Source organism: Chiloscyllium punctatum, chromosome 9 (assembly GCF_047496795.1).
Source record: "Chiloscyllium punctatum isolate Juve2018m chromosome 9, sChiPun1.3, whole genome shotgun sequence".
Taxonomy (NCBI): Eukaryota; Metazoa; Chordata; class Chondrichthyes; order Orectolobiformes; family Hemiscylliidae; genus Chiloscyllium; species Chiloscyllium punctatum.
The window spans coordinates 127,058,316-127,083,444 of NC_092747.1; the positions used below are offsets into that span (position 1 = coordinate 127,058,316).

The 25,129-nt window shown below is 40.0% G+C and overlaps 1 protein-coding gene across 1 annotated transcript in view; it reads right to left on the minus strand.

Moving 5' to 3' along the window:
* The window catches only part of yap1 (Yes1 associated transcriptional regulator), a 130,615-nt gene that overhangs the window by 24,388 nt on the left and 81,098 nt on the right, over positions 1–25,129 (minus strand). The window contains 2 exon segments of the mRNA XM_072578237.1: positions 10,224–10,337; positions 20,808–20,926. Of these exon segments, the coding sequence (XP_072434338.1) occupies positions 10,224–10,337; positions 20,808–20,926 (233 nt within the window).

The following is a 25,129-nucleotide window of genomic DNA, read 5'->3' on the forward strand; positions in this document are numbered from 1 at the left end:
CCTGAAAGAGTCATGCTCAAGGTTCGAACAGGGTCCACTCGCCAAGTCCTATGGTGATTGAGAATTGGTTATGGTAACAGGGGTGTTAATTCTTGAGGCCCTAGTCAAGAATATGAACATTAGGTGACAGAAGTATAAATTCTGTTAGGAGCACAGAGATGGCTTCGAACAGTAGATTCTGTACTGAACAGTCTCCTCATCCAAATGGGCAGTGAGAAAATATGCACCAATATTGGTTGTCAAATATTCTCCTGGCCAGGGAACGACACCCTGTGAGATTACTATCTTTGTAGTCAAAGAAAGAAAAAGCCACAAAGGCTTCTTCACCTGTAGGATGGTTCCTCTCAAGGATGACAATGCCATCCATCAACAACAAAGGATATTTTCCAACAATAACTGAAATCATAATATTTTTCAGGCTATTCAGAGACACCTTATCTTGGCATCTCTAGGTGAACCATTAATGCAAGAGCAGCAACAACCAATTTAAAAGTTGAAAAATCACCAGAACCTGTAGCCAGATGGTATACCAGTTTGAAATTGGTGGGTTTTCACTCACCAAAGTCCATGAACATTTGGCCAGATTTTGGACAATAAATAACGTTTCCTTCTCATTGCCCTGACTTCAGGAATGCAACAACCGTAACAAACGTCAAGACAGGAGATAAATCATGCTGTGCAAACTACTGAACTGCTTCCTCCTTTTCCATAGCAGGAAATATCTGAATAGCGTTTCCTTGAATCAGCTATTTCCAATAACTAAGGAAATACTACTCAAGACAAATGTGTCTTTAGTCCTTAAAGTGGAATCGCTAACATTGCCTGACAAGTACAAACACAAAAGTGTGGAGAACACCACCAGGTACATGCCATTGCATTTAATCGGAGTCTTGGATTCAGTAAATCATGAGATTCTATGGATCACTCGCCAAATATTTGGTTGTCCATAATCCTGGAATATTTATGACAATGTTATGATTGCCACTGCTTGCCTGGAAGATCTGAAACTGACTATGTCAAACAAGGGTTGAGATGTAGCACCCATACTACATACAATCCAATGACTTTTATTGATCTCAACGAGCAATTACCTTCTGTGTGAGTTATTGAATATCTAAAATGGAAACCTCTAATCTCAGTCTAACCTAAAAAAGACTACTGCCAAGAGAACCAATGGTATGCAAACATCATTGGCTACACTGCATCAAATTTACAAGCCACTCAAACTCTCTAATTCAGCATACAAGAGACTCAGCTAGTCTGGAATGTTCCCAAAACAAAGCTCACCAACCCAGAGCTAGTCTGTCAAATATTTAACCTCTCAGATATATTGAAAGAGGGGCTCTGGAACATGCTAAGCCCACTGCAGACTTTGGCAGCCACCTCTTTCAAATGACCATCGTTGGTAAGAGCTAATATCAGACCTGGTGTACCAGTTCAGTTTCCGAAACCACAACACCAGGTTTTTAAAAATAAAGACCTCCACATGTCAATAAACGACCAAGTGAACACAGCAGTTGTACTCACTACATTCTTGTACTGCAGTGAGACTTGGACTGTGCATCAAAAACTCACAAGAACGCTAGAGAAATTCTGCCAACAATACCTTCAGCACATTCATCAGATTCAGTGGGAACGCCATCAAACAAATACTCCTGTCCATAAACCAGATCTACAGACAAAACTCTCAAAGCCAACTACGATGGACCGGAAACCTTGTCCAGTTGGCTGAAATGGGTCTCCCCATCAGGTTGATTTCTCAACTCTCAAATTGTCAGCACACCAGGAGCAAACCAAAAGAAAATACTACAAAGGCACTCAGACTTGTTTTGAAATTCAGCAGTGATATTGATAAGTGGTGAAACTCGCTATCAAACATTCACAATTGTGACAACTTGTCCACCAAGTTCCATTATGCTTTCACTCCAAAAGCCATAATGATGAGGTAGAGCAACAGGGGCACTGGGGACAGGAAACAAGGGACAAGGAAAAGAGCAAATCCTGCACTCTGGATTCCACTACCTTGTGAGATATGCAGGTCAAAAACAGCTATTCAGTCATGACAACCCACAGCAGGTACTTATAAACCTGAGCAGATGACAACCTTAAATCAAGCGACAATTCACAATGACTATCCTCTTGTTTAAGCTACTGTCCTAGTTAACTTTAGCCAATTCTATCTTTGTACCTTCGTAAATCATTCAAACTGGCAATAGGATTTTGACCTGGGAATTTACAGGTCTGTATTGCTATTGACCATAGGTTGTGATGTCTCCCCCCATTGGCCAATCAAATAAACCTCATAAGACACGGACTCTTGAGCACAACCCGATACAGGATTAATAGCTTTGGGCTGGAGTGAATGATCAAATTTAGCTGATCCAGTTGATTCATTTTAGTTGCTTTGAATACAAAAAAATATAGAGTACACAAGTCTGATATTATCAAGAGCTAAATTCCAATGGACATACTTTATGTACTAGAGAATGCCCTGCCCTTGTAGCAAGACATATACATTTACTGTCACCGCTTCGATCTCGTTGTCTGTCATTGTGGTTACACATCCCAGAATCTATTTATTTAATTTATTATGCCCACACATTCTGTTGCTTTGAGGTATTGGCCAATATTCTCATATGTTGTACATTCTGGAGGTCTTCTTTATTTGCCTTTAGTCTCTCAGGTCTGTGTTTTCCCAAAATAATTGTCATTTGTGACTAATAACCGTCTTGATATCATGCAGATATATTTGCATATAGTTTGCCACTTCCCTATCATTTGAAATCCTTACACTTGAATTTCATACCTACAACCTGATTAGGCATTGACAAGTCATGTATATACAGTGACAAGTCACTCCCCTCCACCACTGTGATTCTATGTCCTGTCCTTTCTCCAACTAGGAGACAGTGAGGATTGAGATGCTGGAGAGTCAGAATCAAAAAGTGTGGTGCTGGAAAAAGCACAGGTGGTCAGGCAGCATCCGAGTAGGAGAGTCTACGTTTTGGGCATAAGCCCTTCATCAAGAATGTGGAGTGGGTAGGGGCTGAGAAATAAATAGGAGAGTGAAGGTAAGTGGTATGGTGATTGGTGGATGCAGGTGGTAGGTGATTGTGATAGGTCAGTGGGGAGGATGGAATGGATAGATGGAATGAAGATCGACAGGTAAGGCAGGTCAAAAGGGCACTGCCAAGTTAGAGGGTTGGATCTAGGATGAGGTGGGGAGATTTCGAAATTGGTGAAGTCAGTGTTGATGCCATGCAGTTGGAGGGTCCCAAGGTGGAAGATGAAGCATTCTTCCTTAAGTTGGCAGGTGGCTTCAATTTGGCAGTGGAGGCAGCCCTGGACTTGCACGTCCTTTGGGGTGTGGGAGGGATAGTTGAAGTGGTTGACCTCAGGGTGGTGGGGTTGTTTGGTGTGTGCACAGCAGAGATGTTCCCTGAACCACTCCCCAAGTTGGTGCTCAGTCTCCCCAATGTCGAGGAGACCACATCAAGAGCAATAGATGCAGCAAGTGAGATGGGTGGATGCGCAAGAAAATCCCTGCCAGATTTGAAATAATCCTTTAGGACCTTGAAATGACGGAGGCGAAGGGGGAGGTACGGGCACAGGTTTTGTACATTGTGCGGCAGCATAGGGAGGTGCCGGGTGTAGATACTGGATTGTTGGGGAGCGTAGATCTCACGAGAGAGTTGCAGAGGGAACAGTCTCTGCAAAACAGATAGGGGTGGGGTTTGACTGTAGGTGGTGAACACACAGAGGATATCTGGAAATTTGTGGGGTGGAGCATGAGGATCATAACAATTTCAAGTTGCTTTTTTTCCACATATTCTTCCACCCCTCAAAAAGAATGTTGTGCATTTTGCAACTGTTTCTGATTCTTTACCACTCGATCCAAAACCTAATTCTCCTAACCTCACATTTACCATATATGTTGCAGTAATAATTTTGTCTAAGAGTTGACCCTCCCCCAATGTTTTGACACAAAATCCTTTATTTTTCATAAATGTTGTTCTGACTTGGAAGTACAGTTGATAACAATCTTTTCATTGTGAGAACAGCTTGTCAAACTATTAGCTCATTAAAAGTCAGAAATACCAATAGGTGAACAGTGAAAGTTATCTAAGATCACAAAGAGATTGATCAAATGGGTCATTGGGTTGAGGAATGGTAGATGGAATTTAATTTGGGTAAATGCAAAATATTGCATTTTGGTGAAGCAAACAAGGGCAGGACTTATACAATTAAAAGTAGGCCTTGGCTGGTGTTGCAGGACAGAGACCCAGGGATCAGTTACAATTCTTTGATTAACCCTGCATTCCTGACAGCTGAAACGTCGATTCTCCTGCTCCTCGGATGCTGCCTGACCTGTTGTGCTTTCCCAACACACACTTGACTCTGATCTCCAGTATCTGCAGTCTTCACTTTCTCTAAGAGGGATATGGGACTAATTCAGTTTGATATTTCAGCCAGCATGGACTTGTTGGACCAAAGGGTGTATTTCCATACTGTACAACTCTACAAACAGCAAAGACCCCAGCAGACCTCTACAGTAACATTGTTCACGATCTTCTGCCATGTCACCAGAGCTCCATTAAACACATTGTTTGTTGTTGTTTTACTAATTTAGAGGCCAAAGTAGATGTGACAAGGAAGATGCTAAGGAAGCAGGACAGCCTACACATACAGATTTACACAGCACCTTCTCGATGAATTGCACAATAAAGTAATTGAAAACAAAGGATATCCGCATGCTAGATTCTTAAACATGAAACATTGTAAAGGAAGTATATATTCTGAGGAATAATGTAATCTAGCAGGAGAGATAGATGCATGCTAGATGTTATGATGCTGACTCCATCAATTTAAGTGCAGTCTTCCAGCCCAGTCCTATCACCTTATATGATAGTCATTGGAGATATAGAGTAGCTATGAATGATCATTCACCAACCATTATAGTTGGAACTAAATAATGCTTTATCAATGATGTGGAAGCAAATAACTCACTCATTAACTCAACACAAGCTGTCAGATGACACCAAAATTGGAGGTGTAGTGGACAACAAAGGTTACCTTAGTGTACAATGGGATCTTGATCGCATGCGCTGAGGAATGGCAGATGGAGTTTAATTTAGATAAATGTGAGATGCTGCATTTTGAAAGGGCAAATCAAGACAGGACTTATACACTTAATGCTAAGGTCCTGAGTGTTATTGAACAAAGAGACATTGGATTGCAGGTTTATAGTTCCTTGAAAGTAGAGGTGCAGGTAAATAGGATATTAAAGGCAGCATTTGATATGCTTTCCTTTATTGGTCAAAGCATGTTTTATGTGCGTTGGGAGGTCATGCTGCAGCTATATAGGACATTATCCCAAAAGTCGCCTAACCAATGTGCACAATTCTGGTCTTCCTCCTATAGGAAGGATGTTGTGAAACTTGAAAGAGTTCAGAAAAGATTTACAAGGATATTGTCAGGGTTGGAGGGTTTAAGCTATAGGGAGAGGTTGAATAGGCTGGGGTTGTTTTCCCTGGAGCACAGGCTGAGGGTTATAAAATTATACAGGTTTATAAAATTATAAAGGGACATAGATAGGATAAATAGACAAGATCTTTTACCTGGAATGAGCGTGTCCAGAACTGGAGGACATAGGTTTAGGGCGAGAACAGAAAGATTTAAAAGGGACCTAAGAGGAGACTTTTTCACGCAGAAGGTGGTGCATGTATGAAATGAGCTGCTAGAGGAAGTGGAGGAGGCCGGTACAATTACAGCATTTAAAAAGCATCAGGATGGGTATCCAAATAGGAAGGGTTTAGGAGGGATATAAGACAAGGGCTGGCAAATGGGACTAGATTAATTTATAATATTTGGTTGGCATGGAGGAGTAGACGGAAGGTTCTGTCTCCATACTATATAACTCTGTCTATGACAATCATTTCATTGAATAGAATCCCTACAGTGTGGAAGCAAGCATTTGGCCCATCAAATCCACACCGACCCTCCAAACAGCATCCCATTCCTTACCTTACCCTTGTGCCCTGCACCTCCCATGGCTAATCCACCAAGTCTGCACATCCCTGGGCACAATGGACAATTTAGCATAGCCAATCCACCTGACCTGCACATCTTTTAAAACTAACCATTTAGTTTGCAAATCTGTAAGAGCAGAAGGTTTGAAGTACTTTTCTCATTCCAATAAAAAAACTACAGCTAACAACTGCACAGAAGCATTCCATTTAAATAACACTCCATATTCCACTTTCTTCCCATGAATGCTTCAGTTATATTGTTACCTCACATTTCGTCTTTTGCAAATACAATGGTGTACAAGTTAAAAAAAACTATTGTTTTGTTTGTCACTGGGATTAATAAGTAACAGAAACAAGTACGCAGTTGGTTTTGTTTCCATGGTTGTAAAATCCAGGAAACCTGACAAGTTCTAACAGATCAATACAGAGGATGATGAAACAAGACATTCCCTCACGTTACACTCCAACTAGACTAAAAGAACAGATTTATTATTTCTCATTTCAGTAAACAGCAGACAAAGTACTTCCCATCCTCTCAGTTGGCAATGAGCTAGACTGTGCTAGATTTTTTGGTGCTGAAATCGGCATAATTACAAAAAATGTTGATAGGATTTTGGGAATAATTTGCATTCTGTAAGAGGTGCATTAACTTTTAAAATAATGTGCTGGACGGGAATCCCCACTCCAATGTCCTGGCTAAATTAATCACCATGAAGAAGTTACAGATGATTGTACATGGGTGTGAGCCTTCAGGGAGGCCTGACTATTAAGCTGGCATTTTTAAGCATCAAAACAAAGGGTAGAAAAAACAAACTTTCTGAATTCAATTGTTTTAATTTACTGAAAAACTTGGTCAAATATGGCTTTATATATTCATTAAAAGTTAATTCCAACCATATTCTAATGAAAGACACTGCTAGAAACAGTAACTGTTTCTGTCTTCACTATATTATCAAGTCTTGAGCAGATTTGTAGCTCAGGTTGAGGTTCTGGATGTAGGTTTGTTCACTGAGCTGCAAGGTTCATTTTCAGACATTTCATCACCATACTAGGTGACATCTTCAATGAGCTTCCAGATGAAGCACTGGCGGTATAGTCTGCTTTCTAATGGTGTGTTTAGTTTACCTTGGGTTGGGTGACATCATTTCCTGTGGTGATGTCATTTCCTGTTCTTTTTCTCAGGGGATGGTAAATGAGATACAAGTCAATGTGTTTGTTGATAGAGTTCTGGTTGGAATGTCATGCTTCGAGGAATTCTCGTACGCATCCCTGCTTGGCTTGTCCTTGGATGGATGTGTTGTCCCAGTTGAAGTGGTGTCCTTCCTCATCCGTATGCAAGGATACTAGTGCGATTGGGTCATTTTTTTTTGTGGCTAGTTGATGTTCATGAATCCTGGTGACTAGTTTTCTGCCTGTTTGTCCAATGTAGTGTTTGTTACAGTTCTTGCAAAGGTATTTTGTAAATGACATTAGAAGCTTCCAGCTCAGTGAGCAAACCTACATCCATTGTCAAGGTGTCTGAGTATTTTCAGCATTTTCCATTCTTGCTCAGGAAACATACTAGCCAGTCTAACCTTGGTAGTGGGCAAAGTATTGGAAGCAATTCTGAGGAACTGAATTAATGCACGTTTAAAGAGGCAGGGATTAATCAGTCTGGTTTTGTTAAGGGGAGATCATCTCTGACCAGCTTGATTTTATTCTTCAAGGCTTGGAATTCAAGAGCAGGGAGGTGATCCTGTAACTGCACAAAACATTGGTTAGGTCATAGCTGGAGTAGTGTGCACAGTTCTAGAATCTACATTATAGAAAGGGTGCAATTGCTGGGATGTTGCTTTGGTTGGAGAATTTTACTTATTAAGACAGATTAGTAAGTCTGGGGCTGTTTTCTACATAGTAGTGGAGATTGAGGGGGGACATGATTGAGATGGCCAAAATTATATGGGAATACACACCTGCCCATGATGGTGGATTTAATGACTGGGGAGGAGGGTATAGATTTAAAGGTAAGGGGCAAGAGATTTAAAGGAAATGTGACGAAAAATATTTTCATACAGGGGGTAGTGCATATATGGAATTAACTGCCGGAGGAAGTGGTAGATGCACGGACAGTTACAATATTTAAGACACTTGGACAGATGCATGAATAGAAAAGGTTTAGAGGGATGGGGCCAAACACAGGTAAATGGGACTAGTTTAGAAGGGAAAACCTGGTCAGCATGGACCGAAAGGTCATACATCATGGAAACAGACCCTATGACTAATTATTTAGATATACATTGGCAATGCCAGGGTGTACAAGGCTATCAGCCAAGTGTTGAAAAATGGGATTAGAATAGTTAGGTGCTTGCTTGTTTTTGCCCAGTGCAGTCTTGATGGACTGAAGGGCCTTTTCTCTGTAAAATAGATGTCTATGACCCTATAAACCACAGAAGTAATGTTGATTAGAGATAGTAGACTGAATTATTAAAAGATTAATTTTTACAACAACCACATTTTCAATGTTTGTAATGCAATGAAATGTTTCATTTTAAGGATATGAAGTTAAAAAATTTAAAGTTAATTTTTTTAAAAACATTATCCAGTTACACAAAATCCAGGCTGGTTTTGCATTTGACAATATGGCCCATTTAAGCAGAAACCAGATGAAGTTTGTATTATGGGGCAGGTTTTCAATGAGAATTATAAGGCATCTGCATCCAAAGCAGAAACTTTATAGTTTGATTCCTAAATTTAGGAAATTGCGATAGCTTGCACATCTGGTGAAATGTAAGTGGGTTAGCCATGGGAAATGAAGGATAACAGGGCTAGAATAGAGGGCTGAGTTTGGGTGGGATGCTCTTTGGAGCATCGGCATGGACTCAATAGGCTGAATGGCCTGCTTCCAGATTGTAGGTATTCTATGATCAGATCTGCGCTGTCACAGAATCACTGCTTTCCTATTCAATATTCCACATTCAATATGGTGGGCTACTTCATGTCCTGTCATCCTGCTTTAATTGTGTTACAGAAAAACATTATGTTGCTTCCAATAACAGTCAACAAGAGCATTAAAGAGAGGATCAATATTTATCAGTTTTGTAGGACTGCGTGCAAAATGTTCCTCCAGAATCACAGTATATATTTCACCCAATTCTGGCCATTATAAACGACACCTAATAACTATGGATCAGTAAAAACAAACCCAACGATACAAAAAAACCCATTCTGGTTGTACAATGTGCACTCAAGCTGCCAATGAAGGTCAGCAACTTAAAATGTTCTTGGCTTGCAGAACAAAATAAACGAAAACCACAATATAATGGCCCTGACCTCACATGCAAAAGGAAAACTCTTTTAAGTTCAATACAACTAACAGCTTGTCTCTATTTAGCTTTGTTTTAGATCTAGTCTGCATCAGCACACATGCAAGCCCCCACCCCCAACCTCGCTTTGCCTTCAGTTACACTTGAGCTCTTTGACTCAAAAGGCCTGGAAGAGATTAAGTGCCTGACCGCAAAGAAAGTCCTGGCACACACTTAAGCCTGTCTGGGATACTTTGGCAATGCTATGTGCAGACTTGCAAACGGTGGGCCCACACAGGGAAAGCAGGACAAAAATCCGCATGAGCACATAAAGGTGCTGTAAACAGTTCTGTAAAGCAAACAAATGCACTTCAACAGCTAACCAACCTCATTTCAGCAAGATGGTTTTCTACAATATTCCAACAGTTCTTATAGCTACTGCCTCTGAAGGGACATGCAATTGAACAGACATTAAACAATATTGATAATTTGGGAATCAAAGAAGCCAAACAACTGCCAAGAATTAAACCTAGAATACGTATTCATTCTTTTGCAATATTTATTAACTTATACAGGAAAGGTATGACAAATTAATGAAATGAAAAATACACGTGCTATTACAAATTTAATACTTGTGGCAAAGGAAGAGTTAAAGCTAATCTTCAGTTTGGAAACCATAATGGTCCTAGGTCAACACTTGTTAAACTTCAAAGAGTTTCTGTCCCCCCAGACTGACCTGCTCAGTGATCTGCATACTGTTTTGATTTAGCTCCCGCCAGTCGCCAGTCAGAGACTAACACAACAACACACAGCAAGCTGCTCAAGTTAAAAAATTTCCACAAGGAATACTACAAAGTTTGGCTGGACAGCTAAAAAACAAGTCAAGCATTAGCTGCAACAAAGGCTCACTTACCATAACGAGGATCAAGCCTTGGGTCCAACCAAGAGGTGGTCTTGTTTTTGTGGTTTATGTAGTAAATCTCCCCATCAGGGGTAATGCCTTGCTCCCAGCCATCGGGAAGTGGGCCTGAACAAAAAGTAAAGGAATTTATGGTGGGCTGCTAAAAGTGAAATATTGCAAGCTCAACAGTTACATGACTATCAGAAAACAATACTGAAAAAGAATTAAGTATAAATTTGTTTTGACATAAAAAAAACTAACAATCTTTTAACTTGCGTATTTATGCAAAGCCCTTGCCTGTAACTGTATAGGGCAAATTACTAAAGCGTAATCTTGCTGGAATTAATTTTTATACAGTTTTGAGACTTGCAATATTCAATTCAGATGCAGCCAGTGAATGAGCCCCAGGGGACTGGAAGAACAGATTCAAATATATCCCCAGTTACTCCACAAAAGGAACAATGAGGAAGTGTAATAACTGCTCATTTCCCCAGTTTTTTTTTAAAACGTGGAGTAAGAAACTGATGGCTTAAGCCCTCACTGTTAAATCTTGTCCTTTTAATAAGCACAATACAATAACATATTGTGCAAGTAGAGATGTTATCTCTCCTTTGATTCTCCCACATAGGGAATTATCAACTTAGCTGCGTTATTTGACAAGACACCAAATGGTGGACTCATCACAACTTGGGAAGGAGTCAGAGAATGAGAAAACAAAGAACCTACAAAGGAATTGGTGACCCATAACTGTTCTGGTCAGTTAGGAAGCTGCGAACCCATTAAATGCCCTCCCTCTGTGATTAAGTGGCTGAGAGACTGCAGAGGAGGGGGGAGAGAGAGAGAGAGAGAGAGAGAGAGAGAGAGAGAGAGAGGGAGAGGGAGAGGGAGGAGAGGGAGAGGTGGCTTGAAGATTTTTCTTAGGAGAGAGAAAAAAATGTTGATTAGAAATTGGTTATAAAAAATTTTGTCAAGCATGGTAATATTACTGCACTGGAAAACTCAACTCATTTTTTTCAGCTGAGCTTTGTGTGCTGCTCCAAAATACCTCCATTCTTAATATCAGCAGAATAGGAAAACGATAGTCATTTGTGAACTTAGGAAAAATCCAATGCACTCAGTTCTTTGAGCAAATAGCACTAAGTTACAACTAGCCCTCCACCAAAGCATCCCAAAAAAATATTGCGCGAGTACAGGGTGCACAACCCCAAATTGTTGGCTAGTTTATCCAGATGAGCTATATAAAAACAGAAAAGTCCAATAATCAGTAGTTTGCACTAAAATAACTGAGTCTGCTTTTGTGAGGACATTCAATTGGACTTGTCAATACTCACTCACTAGTAGGTAAACGTGTTCCACAGAACAAAGCATCAGGGAAGATGTAATAATCTTCAAATTTGTAGATGATTTAGGAACATATTGCAATGAAAGTTAGGATTTCTTCTCATTCGTGGCATATGAATGGAATTCCACTAAGTACAGAATCCACCAGCTACACAGTGAATTTCCATGCAACAGGTTTGAGCTTCAGAACTAAGCCACTGGTACCTTTCCTACTCCTTCTGGAGATGATTCAAAGACAGATTAGATACCAAGGAATAGCTATCTTCAAATTGCAATTTGAATGTTGTACCTTATGAAATTGCCAATGACTAGCTACACCATAGAACCCATAGAAATGTTATAGGCTGAAGAATCTCTTTATGCTATCTTGTCAGCACAGGCTTGTCACCCAATCTAATCTCGCCATCCAGTACCTCATCCATAGCTTAGCAGGGTATACACTTTTAGGTACAGTTCCAAGTTCCTTTTAAATGAGTTGAGGGCTTCTGTCTCAACCACCATACTGGACAACAATTTCAACCCCATCATCCATCTTCTGGGAAAAGTTTTTCTTCTCTCATGCTCCTTCTAGTCCTTCTACCAAATCATCTTAACTCTGTATTCCTGCTGATTAACTTCTCTGTAGCAGATCTTCCTGTCCCCTCTACCCAAGTTCTCATTATTTTGCACACCTTGGCTACATCATCTTTAGCCTCTAGTATTGTAAGGTAAACAACTCTAGCCTATCCAGTATTTCCTTGTACACATACAAGTGCTGACAATATTGTTGAAAATCTCCTCTGCACTCTCCCCATTGTAATTTTGACCTTCCTGATATGGTGACTAGATACGTACACAAACATTCAACTGTGCCCCACTCAGTGTCTTACATCATTCTAAATTTCATTCCTTCTTTTGCATTTAATAGCTTGCCCAATGAAAGAAAACATCCCATGCATCATCTTTACTACATTATCTACCTGTTCTGACACCTTCAGGAACCTGTGGACACATTTCAAGGTGTCTCATTTCCTCTACTCCGCTCTACACTCTCCTGTTTATTGTGTATTGTCTTTCTTGGTTTGCCCTCTCCTCTTGTATAAAATCATATTTTTCAGCATTGGATTCCACTTACCACTTTTCTGCTCACTCAAGCAAAGCTTTGGCATCATCCTGTAGTCAAAGGCATCCTCTTCACTATCAACGTGTCATTTGCAAATTTCCAAATTATGCCTCCCATAGATCATTTTAAATTAATACATACATACCAAATAGTAAGGGAACCAAAACTGAGCCCTGTGGAACACGAATGGAACCCACTTTCTATTCAAGAAAATATACACCGACTATTCCCGTTGCTTCCTGTCAGAGTTAATTATGGTTCCGACTCACCATATTCTGTTCAGTGGTTTGATTTCTCAAAATTAAGAATCATACAACACCAGGTTATAGTCCAACACGTTCATTTGAACGTACAAGCTTTTGAAGCACTGCTCCTTCAGCAGGTAGCTAGCTATTTAATGATGGAGCAGTGCTCCAAAAGCTTGTACTTTCAAATAAACCTGCTGGACAATAACCTGGTGTTGAATGATTTTTAACATTGTCCACTCCAGTCCAACACCAGCACCACCACATCTTAATTTCTCAATCGTCTGCTGCTTAGGATTTTGTCAGATGCCAGAATAAATTCACATAGATCACATCTATTGAGAGAGTGTTTCAACAATACCCCCTTGTTACTTCAACAAAAGTTTTAATTAAGATAATAAGAGACCAACTAGTCTTTACAAAACAATACTGAATATCATTGATGAATCTGTGCTCTTCTCATAACATTGAGATAAATGATTAACTGGTGAGTGGAGTAATTTTCCCAACAAGACAAGACTGGCCAGCCTATCCTTTACAATGGAAACCAGAAATTACTGGGAAATGTCAGAGGGTCTGGCAGCATCTGTAGTGTGAAATCAGAGTTAACGTTTTAAGTCCAGTGACCCTTCTTCTAAAAGGGTTTTTGTTGGAATCATTTGTTGTTCAGTGACACTCAGTTTGGCTGAAATTAATATCCACACAGTTTTCAGTTTGTGAGGGAACCTCATAATAAGTGTTAATACACATATATTCCAATTACCAATCAAACATAAATGGACCACTCAAGGTGCTACCATAAACAGCAAAACTGATCCTACCCATAATCACAGTTCCATTACTACTTTCTTTATATCTTCAACCAAAGTTTCTACCCACAAGCAGTCAGCTCACTCTGCTGAGTTGATGGAGCCCTCTGTATCTAATATATTTAGTGCACTTCTATTCTAACTCTCTCCCTCCAAGTCAAAATCATAAGGTTCCCCTGATTCTTGCCTTTTACTCCATGAGCCTCTATTTTCATCAGGTCCATTTCCAACATGACCGCAACAGTGAAGCCACCATCAAACATCTTCGCTTCCCCTTTCAGCAGTGGGAACAGATTATTCCATTTCCAATACATTGTTCTGCTGCTCAATCACCCATTATATCCCCTCCCTTTCTTCCTAATTTTCCAAACAAATACAGGAGGTGCAATAACTTCTTTCACTTCTCACTGTCCAAGGACTCCTTACAAATGGAACAGCAATTTGCTCAAACACTTTCAATTTAATATACTTTACTCATTTTACAAGGGAATCCTTTCTACAGTGATGAGACCAAATGTAGATAGCATTGCCACTTTAGAGAACACTTTACAGAAGCCTGACTCAAAGTCTAAAGTCAACTTAAGAAATTTATTCACTTTGCTCCCCTCTGACCGATCTTCAGCCTGCCACACCCCTAATGAAACTCAACACAAGTTCAAGAAAAAGCATCTAATCTCTTGGTTGGGCATTTTAGGAACTCAAATTTAAGTTCTTCTCAGACATTGTTTTGTTTTGTTGGCTTGGCTTTCTCGGTCAGCCATTTCTCAATTTTCCTTCGCTTTGCATTTGGATGACATCTATTAGGGATAATGTTTAAAATGTTTACTTATCCCTTGACCATTCCAATTGGCCTTGTAGAATGAAACCTTTATCACTTGATACATCCTAGCTATCATCCAATCACCAAGCTTTCGATTTCTTCACCCTTTTCCCTCTCACTAGTTCAAAGTCACTTGCTCCCCAGTTCTGAGGATAGATCACAGCCCGAAATGTGAACGCTGTTTCCCACTCTGCAGTTTCTACCTTGGCAATTGACCCTTTTCAGTATTTTCTATTTTCATTTTGGATTTGCAGCATCTATAGCATTTTGTTTTAGTATAAATGTAAATTGGTCACGAATATTAATTGGTTGATTGTAACTAAATTGCTAAAATGGGCATTTGCCTAAGTATTATTTAACAAATTTCAATCCCCTCCAACTGAAAATGAATTTTCCTAAAAATCAAGTGTGCTTTTCTTACAAATGCTTTCTCCACAAACAAATCATATTGTTCCACAGCCTACCCTCAATTCGGTCAACTTAAATCCATAAGCCGTTGTAATGAGTACAGACAACGCTAGTTGCTGTACGACTCACAATTTATACTGTCAATGTCCAGGTGTGCTTTACAATTAAAAAAAAACATGAGAACAGCAATAAGGTGCAACACAGGTACATTTTTATTGACAAACAACCCAATCTCTAGCAGAGTTCTTTGTCAGATAAATTCAAGGACTATAGAAAACTCTTGCAGCTTTTTAAATTTCAATATACTAAAATTTCACTCCCAACCGATCTGCTTATTGAGATCATTCATGAAATGTAACATTCTGAATCTGGCCACTAATCGCTGTAAGAACAACCTGTATTTTCTTATTTAAACAGCAGGGACCTAGCCTGTTTCTAGCACAGTTGAGACCCTGTAAGAAACATAATAAATGTAAAACCAACACTCTGCTGCTCTGTGAAACCAGGAGCACGGTCCACTATGAAGGCACTTAGATAACCTGGGTTCACTTCATGCCAGATTCTGCAAACATCAAACTGCATTCCAATTCAAAGTGTGCCATTAAGTGATAAAAACATGGTCATCTTTACTCAACAGAAATGGAGTAAAGAGAAATTCAATTCTTCAAGCAAACATCAAATACTCAATTGCTGAAGGACTATTTTCATCATCATCTCTGCAAAAACAGCTCAAACAGAAAGTGTAAGTGGGAGAGGATGAGAAAGAGAAATCTATGAGGGGATTTCAAACTTTGGGGGGTGGGGTGTGAGGGGGCAAAATGTTCTACAGAAGGTAAACAGTAATTAATCAAAAAATGGTCATAATTAGAGACACCAACGAAAGCCTACGTCCAAGGGAATTATTGAGGCTTTCAGATTATGGGATGCACACAGATTAACAGGGAAAAAAATGACATCCTTTAAGCAGCTATTTAATAATAAAGGAAGAGGAAAATACCGGAAGATCAGGAAGCATCATCAAAAAGTGAAACAAATTTAGTGTTTCAGGTTGATGATCTTTTGTCAGAACATTGGATTTAGAATGACACATGCTCTTTAAAGAAGCTTGTTGCAACGCGTGCGCTTAAACATTTCCCTCTAGTCTTCCCTAATTAATAATCATACGCAAGTTTCCTTTCTGTCTCCCTGCCCAGATCCTATAGAGTCATAGAAATGTACAGCACAGAAACAGACCCTTCAATCTAACTCATCCATGCTCACCAGATATCCCAACCCAATCTAGTCCAACCTGCCAGTAACCGGCCCATATCCCTCCAAACCTTTCCTATTCATATACCCATTCAGATGCCTTTTAAACCTTGCAATTGTACCAGCCTCCACCACTTCCTCTAGCAGCCCATTCCATTCACTTATCACCCTCTGCGTGGAAAAGTTGCCCCTTAGGTCTCTTTTATATCTTTCCCGTCTCACCCTAAACCTATGCCCTCTAGTTCTGGACTCCCCTACCCCAGGAAAAAGACTTTTACCAAGTGAGTTAATTCCAATGGGAGATTTTTCATTTTCTATTTAATGTGCAACTTATCAATTCTGTGTCCAGTTATGAATTTATTCACCCTCAGCCAATGACCACAGAAACAATTTATAATATTTCTTCTCTCAATTCATTTTCAACTTCTGGGTACAGTTCACTCTTTCACACCCTTATCCAGCTCCATCTGTTACCATAACAACTTCATACAAGTGCCCCACACTTGCACTTCCCATCTTTTGTGTCTTCTCTTCAAGATGTGCTGACAGAAGTTCTACATCCTGAGCAGCCTTCTCCTTCGTAGTAGACAATTTTCAGTGACATTGCATGTGACAAATACCATGAATTTTACTTTGAAATCAAGCAAGATTGTAGAGTGGGACAATAGAACCAACATGAAGGAGGGGGAAGTAATCAAAGATTAAAATCTGAGGAGATTTGTGGAACAAGGTGGGGAATTTCAGATCTGTGAATTAAAGGTTTTGGAGACTGAGGTACAGAAAAGCCAAACAGTAATCAATGATAAATATCATCTGTACCCTTAGGTGCAATGTAGACACAGTTGTCATTAAATGCTGACTATATGACAGTAAATGGTGCTGTGTGAGAGTGGGGCTCTATCAATTGTGCATTAGAATTATTGCATCCCTGCAGCAACCAAGCATCAAATACCATGATCTAATATTCATGGCCTTTAAATTTACAAACTGATATTATTCTCTTAGGTTTTGCAAAAGATTGTAGTAGCGACATGGCCCAATTTGCTTTTCGACCACACAATCTACTACACAGGACAGGCGATAGTCTAGTGGTATTATCGCTGGACTGGTAATGTTCTGGGGACCTGGGTTCAAATCCTACTATAGCAGTTGGTGGAATTTGAATTTTAAAACAAAATCTGGGATTAGGAGTCTAACAATGACTGAATCCATTTTTGATGGTCAGAAAACCCTACCTGATTCACACATCTTTTAGGGAAGGAAACGGTCATCTTTATCTGGTCTGGACTATGTGATTCCAGACCCACAGCCATGATTTTGAACTGCTCCCTAGGATGGGCATAAATGTTGACGAAGTCAGCCACACCCTCATCCTGTGAATGAATTAAAAACATGCCAACAATTTAACAGAAGTCTCGATTTCCAATCATGTGAAAATGGGGAAGTGATAGCATAGTGGTCATTTCACTGGATTGGTAATCATGAGACACAAGGTAATGGTCTGGGAACATCGGTTCAAATCCCACCACGGTAGCCACTTGAATGGAATTTTTAAAAAAAACTTAAATATCAATTGAAAGCTAGTCCTAGTAATTGTGATAATTAAACTGTTGTGAAATTTGTTTTAAAAAAAAACCATCTGGTTCACTTCTATTTAGGAAGGAAATCTGCCACCTTTACTCTGGCCTATATGCAACTCTGGACCCACTTGTTAACTTACAGTTAACTTGTAAGTGCCCTGTGAAATGCCTGAGCAAGCCACATGGTTCAAGGGTAACTACAGATGGTGATAAGTGCTGACTTTGCCAACAATGCCTGCATCCAATGAAAAAACACACATATGTTGGACTGGAAAACCCGAAATGGAAAGAAAATCAATTGGATTAGGAAAACCTGTTTTGAACTAACTGATTGGGAAGTGACCATATTTCAAAACTCTGAGCATCACTACAATATTGGCACAGAAGATGCTTACTGCAAGCATCTATAAAAGTACAACGATTAAGACTGACCAGCAATGAGATCTGTCATTCCTTGACATTGTACCAAAACAGATTTGCATGTCTAAGATAGGATACAAAAGCCAAAACTTTTCTCCCACTCTTCTCCTCAAAAACCCTTGAAACAATATTTTTGAAATGACAAGCAAATATAAACAAAAGCAATGAGCAGACGAAAAGGATTAAGACAGAGAAGATCAAAAGGTAGTGAGAGGAGGGCATGAAGATTGGGGTAGGGGGTTAAAGACACGAATAGTTGTAAAGGACAAATTAATTACTTGAGAGAAGCTCGAGACTCAAGAGCAGTCAGAAGTGTTAATGATCTCAGGTACCTGGTCACCCACGAGTGTGCTTTTGGGAGCCAAGAAAAAAATGGGCAAATTGATCAAGGTAGAACAAGACAGAATAGTTTTAAAGTGAAAAACAAATGAAACAAGGTTGATGTGAGCAAAAAACAAAACGGTTTTCACAACATGGTGGCTATGGTGTGGAATGTACTTCCTGGAAATGTCCTGAAGGGTTACACCCAAATCACTGACTTCTCCACCTCCTGATGCTAGAGTGTGGGGTGCTGGAAAAAGACCTTCAAGGACTTTTGCCCGAAATGTCAATTTTCCTGCTCCTTTGATGCTGCTGACCTGCTGTGCTTTTCCAGCACCACACACACTACTTTAATCTCTAGCATCTGCAGTCTTCACTTTCACCTCCTGATGCTGCCTAGCTAGCAGTGTTCTTCCAGCCTTCTGCCTGTCTACCTTACAAATGTGGAGGAGACAGGTTCCACTGAAGCATTTAACAGGGCATTGGTGACTTTGGATAGAAGTGGAGTACAGGGATGTGGGGAAAGGCAGGAGATTAGCACTAGGTAAATATGGTGTGGGCATGATCGGCTGAATGGTTTCTTTCTGTAGATTAGATTCCCTACAGTGTGGAAACAGGCCCTTCAGCCCAACCAGTCCACACTGACCCTGCGAAGAGTAATCCACCCAGACCCATTTCCCTCTGACTAATACACCTTACACTATGGGTAATTTAGCATGGCCAATTCACCTGACCTGCACATCTTTGATTGTGGGAGGAAACCGGAGCGCACGAAAGAAACCCACGCAGACATGGGGAGAATGTGCAAACTCCACACAGACAGACAGTCACCTGAGGCTGGAATCGAACTTGGTACTCTGGTGCTGAGAGAGAGCAGTGCTAACCACTGAGCCAGTGTCATCCTATATTACCAATTCTGTGATCAGTAATCTGGTAATGCTTTTCCTTTGTCACTAACATTATATATTTGCTAAAACTATTTTAAAAGAAAGATATATGTAATGCCATGGGTATATGGATCAAACCGATTACTTAATAAAAATGTTTGCAGTGATTCAATTCGTTGTCTCGGTAATGGTAGCTGTTGACAAATGAATCAATCTTTCTGTAATGAAGAGATTGAATTTAAAACTTTTATTTCAGTAGTTTTGTTCAGTATAAAGAGGTTGCAGCCAATGAGGATGTAATAGTAAAATAAGTCTGATTATATTTCACTAAAAGGGAGCAGTATACTGAGCCTATGCAAAAGGCAAACCAAAATTAATGATTCATTCAGCAAACCAATGTTTAAAATAACAATTAGGCACTTTTTTTGAAATGGATAACCATACACTGACATAAACCTGAATGATTACCACACAAAGAATTCCAGAAACATAGCCCATAACCTTCCTTTGAAAATAATAGCAAAGTGGTCTTTAATTTTAAGCCAAAGTCAGGTGTTAAAATATTACAGGTTTAAAACTGAATTACCTGTATAGAACATCAACCCAAACAGTACATTCAGCTCCTATAACCAGCTCATGTTGGAACTCATCTGTCATGAAGTGCTTTTTTCCCTGACTCCCAATTTGTTTCCATGCCTTTTAAGTCTCTTTTCTTTGAGTCATGTATCCAGCCTGTTCATAAACACTGACAAGGACTCTGCTTCAATCACCAACTATTGCACTATGTTTGATAGCTTCACATGCCAGTATTTTAAAGAAAAATCTTCCTCTTTCTCAAGTTTCTTCCATTTAATTTTACAATGGCGCTTTTCTTCTGGGCTCTCAGTCACTGGAGACTCTGTTGTCTTAAATATTTGAAGGAACAGAGTGAGTATCTCTGAAATCAACTCAATCTCAACTATTCAAACAATAGATTCAACATTTCAGGCTCTTGTGTATTTGCACTTCATAGAAATGCTGAATGATAGAGGTGATTATTGCTGCACTGGGTGTTTTACTGTTACTATTTACTACATTGATATATAAGCACACCCTTCCACGTTAAATAACAATGAATAGGCTAGATGTTTATGGGAGTACTACAAAGGCTGGAGAATGATATTCTGGTAAGAGAACAAATGGACAAACTAAAGCCTTTCACTATGTGAGTCAATGACATAGTCAAGAGGGAAATACATGACTAATTTCTGCAATTGCTCCTACTTTGCAAGGCTGCACTTCCCTTCAAATCAAAGCCTAGACAAGTGAAGTGCATAAAATTAATAAAAATATTTGGAAAGAGTTTGTAAATTGGGTTTACAAATGTTTCTTCACCACCTACACTCCCACTTTCCACATGGTTTTTCTCTGCTTACCTGAAGATGTTGTATTCATTAGGTTCTGCTGCAGGGACACTGTGCTGGCAGGAGTAGTTGAATTTAATACAGACATGGGCTTTCTTGGGTCTTGCCATGTTGTGGTCTGTTCAATGTGACTATAGTAAAAGAAAAGTTAAACAGTCATGTGGTCATGTCTGTAACTCTGAGAACATGAGAAAATGATGAACAACTCTATTATGCCGTACAGTCAAACACAATGATAAATCCAGCTTAAGTGTTGTAACCAGAGAACGGTCACAACACTTCAAGGGTAAAACAAATTTAAACTTCAAGCAGCAATCCCCATACAAACCTGAGATTTCAGTTGATGAGTTCATTACATGATTCATACTGAACAGACTTTTATATACAACCTGCAGTAATTTAGATTTAAGTATTCGTTTGGGTGAGATAACAGCACAAATACAATTTTTTAAGCAATGCAAATCACTTCAGACAGAAGTGGAAGGGAATACAAACAAATTGCTGGAAAAAGTCAGATTTAGCAGCACCTCTGGTGAAAGAGAGCAGAGTTAATGTTTCCAGTTGCGAATGATTTCTGAACTTGGAAGTGTGATATATGCAAGTTCAAAGTTAACAAATTAGTATAACAGGAGTGCTCAGTTTCTTTTGTAATTGAAGCTTTAAAAAGCACTTTTAAAAGTTTTTAAAAATAATCTAGAATGTTGGGGACTTTTGGCATTGGCATTTCTGCAGTCTTTTTATTTCTCTTGTTCCTGCAAACATGATCTTCGGGAGACCGCCCTCCAAGGTGGATTTTGGGACACGCAGCAATGCAGTGTGGCCAAACTTCAGAACCCATGAGGGTGGCCTCAACTGGGACCTTGGATTCATGTCATACTAACGGGGACCCACTACACTCTATATATACACACACACACAACACACAGACTCTCATACACATGTTCTCTCTCAGTGCACACACACATCCCTCACTCTCCGACCCCCTCAGCAATACTCCATTTCTCACTCGCACACACTTTCACTCTCTTTTGTATGTTCCCACATTACAAAAGTCGATGGGGTGAATTTGCAGATAAATTCTATTTTGGTCAAAAAGCGCACAATCTGCAGGCAATCAATCCATGTGACATTTTATAAATTCCTACTTTGGAAATAGAACCAATCTGACTCAAGATTGGAATACACAGACTCTAATCTCACACCTTTAATGCATTGTCTGGACGGAGATGTCACTTTTGTTTTAATAGAATCTTAAGTTATTTCTGGAATGCGACTTCAAAGCAGCTCTGGGATTTACATATTAATGAATCGAAACCCGCGACCCATTCTAAAAGATGAACGATCTATCAGCAATCTAGGTTTTGTTTAATATATTACATCAGTTGCATGACACTATGATCTTTTGCTATAAATTCTGTGTCCTATGATTCTGCTCCACAAGCTATGTGATGAAGGAGCAGAGCTCCAAAAGCTTGTACTTGTAAATAAATCTGTTGGACCAAAACCTGACGTCATGCAATTTTTAACTATCTCAATGCAGGCCATTCTGCTTTAACACACATTTTGTCAACGTGAATTCGTTGCAATGCAGCTGGTGAATAGGTGTGAATAATGAAAGTGGAGTCACAGGTAGACAGGATAGTGAAGGCAGCATTTGGTATGCTTTCTTTTATTGGTCAGAGTATTGAGTACAGGAGTTGGGAGGCCATGTTGCGGCTATACAGGACATTGGTTAGGCCACTGTTGGAAGACTGCGTGCAATTCTTGTCTCCTTCCTATTGGAAAGGAAACTTGAAAGGGTTCAGAAAAAATTTACAAGGTTGTTGCCAGGGTTGGGGGATTTCAGCCTTGGGAAAGGCTAAACAGGCTGGGGCTGTTTTCCCTGGAGCATCGGAGGCTGAGAGGTGACCTTATAGAGGTTTACAAAATTACGAGGGGCATGGATAGGATAAACAGACAAAGTCTTTTCCCTGGAGTTGGGGAGTCCAGAACTAGAGGGCATAGGTTTAGGGTGAGAGGGGAAAGATATAAAAGAGACCTAATGGGCAACCTTTTCACACAGAGGGTGGTACGTGTATGGAATGAGCTGCCACAGGAAGTGGTAAGGACTGGTACAATTGCAACATTTAAGAGGCATTTGGATGTGCATATGAATAGGAAGGGTTTGGAGGGATATGGGCCAGGTGCTGGCAGGTGGGACCAGATTTGATTGGGATATCTGGTCGACATGGACAGATTAGACAGAAGGGCCTGTTTCCATGCTGTACATCTCTATGACTGTATGAATAGGAAAAGCACGATCTTTTAAAACAGGTTGGCTAGAGCGCATTTTGCATCGCCAGTTTCCATATGATTTGTACAGCACGACTTTTGTACAGTGCGGGGTCACACAGGATAACTAACACCATATCACCAACCCTCAGTGTGAACCCTCACCAATACAGTGTGAACTACCTGCATTTAGATTGAATCACATGCATCCTCAGAAATGCTGTCTTGAACTCTGTTAAAAAGGATTTTTGAACCTCACTTTCACAGAAACAAAAGCAAAACTCACCTATTGCTACTTTAGATTCCAAATTCCCAGAAATTAATAATATCAATACAATATTATGAACTTTCATCACAGAATTCATGTAACGTTAGGTTGCCGCAAACTTTAGATATCTCTGCAGGGAATCAGTTTCCTTGTTTGGGTGAATATCCTCAAACCTTGTACCCAATGTGTAAAATAGGTAATCTTAAACCTGCACGCCAATTGGGCAAAGACCTCATCACACCCTCCTTCTCCGGTTTTTGTTCCTGCAGTGTCAAACACCTGGACAACTGAGCAGTGGCACGGATAAATCTGTCAGTGCAACAAAAGACATATTCCACATCCTAACCAAGAGCTGATGGAAACATGGTTTTTGATTGATCAGTTGTTCATGAAGCAGACTGTGCTTGCAGAATCCAAGAAAAAAAATCTGTTAGATGTTGCTTTATAATATGCATTTGCACTAATAGGGCAGCACGGTTGCTTAGTGGTTAGCACTGCTGCCTCTCAGTGGCAGTTACTCAGGTTCTATTCCAACCTCAGGCGAATGTCTGTGTGGAGTTTGCATATTCTCTCAATGTCTGCGTGGGTTTCCTCCAGATGCTACTGTTTCCTTCCACAATCCAAAGATGTGCAGGTTGGGTGAAGTGCCCATGCTGAATCACCCATAGTGGTCAGGGATGCCTAGATTAGGTGCATTAGTCAGGAATAAATTGGGTCTGGGTGGGTTACTCTTCAGAGGGTTGGTGTGGACTTGTTGGGCCGAAGGGCCTGTCCCCATACTGTAAGAATTCTATAAAAGGATATAGCAACCAAATTAGGATAATCAGTGGAGTTTATACGGTGATTTGTTTACACTTGCTAGAACTGTAAATCATTCACATTCATATGCAGGGACATGCACTGCAACAAAACAAACATGTTCAAGCCTTGCACCATTTTTGAATTACCAGGTGCTTGCAAGCCTAGAGCTTACCACTGTTTTCTGCAATAGCAATGTCTCAAGCAGTCAATTTGGCAAATAATCAGCATCATTTCCTCCTGTGCTACAAATTGTGATTGCACCCATTTTTTCTATTTCTTCTGTATCATGTAATTGGTTAAATTTTACATTTTCATTTATCTATTAATTGGTTATTTGAAAAAGACCTAGCCGAGAAGTATTAGAAGGTATTTAATTCATAATTTATTACTTTAAATAAAAGTAAGGAACTAAGCAGAGATGGATTGGCAGGTGATGTGCTCTAGCTGTATTATGTGGGAGCTGGCTGATCCCATTGTGAACGGCAGCGACCACATCTGCAGCAAGTGTTGGTTGGTGGACGAACTCCAGCTCTGAATTGAAAATCTGGAATCTGAGCTTCAAACACTGCGGCACATCCAAGAGGGGGAAGAGTTACCTGGATGCTTTGTTTCAGGAGGCAGTCATACCTGGTAGATTAAGTAATTCAAATTCAGTTCATGATCAGGGACAACAGGGTGTGACTGCAAGTGAAGTAGTTAGGGGGAACCGGAGTTCAGGAATGGAAGAGCTTCAGCTTTTGACCTTACCCAGTAGGTGCGAGATACTTGCTCCCTGTTTGGGCAAGGAAAAGGTTTGCAGGGAGGATGAGTAAGCTCACCATAGCATTCGAGGTTGTGGAGAAGGTGGTGGTGGTTGTGGTGGGGGCGGGGGGGGGTGGATTGTAGCAGAAAGACAAATGGCAGTTATAGGGGATTCTACAATTAGGGGAATAGATAGTATACTTTGCAAGCCGGGTCAGGAGTCCTGCATGGTGTGACGCCTGCCCGGTGCCGG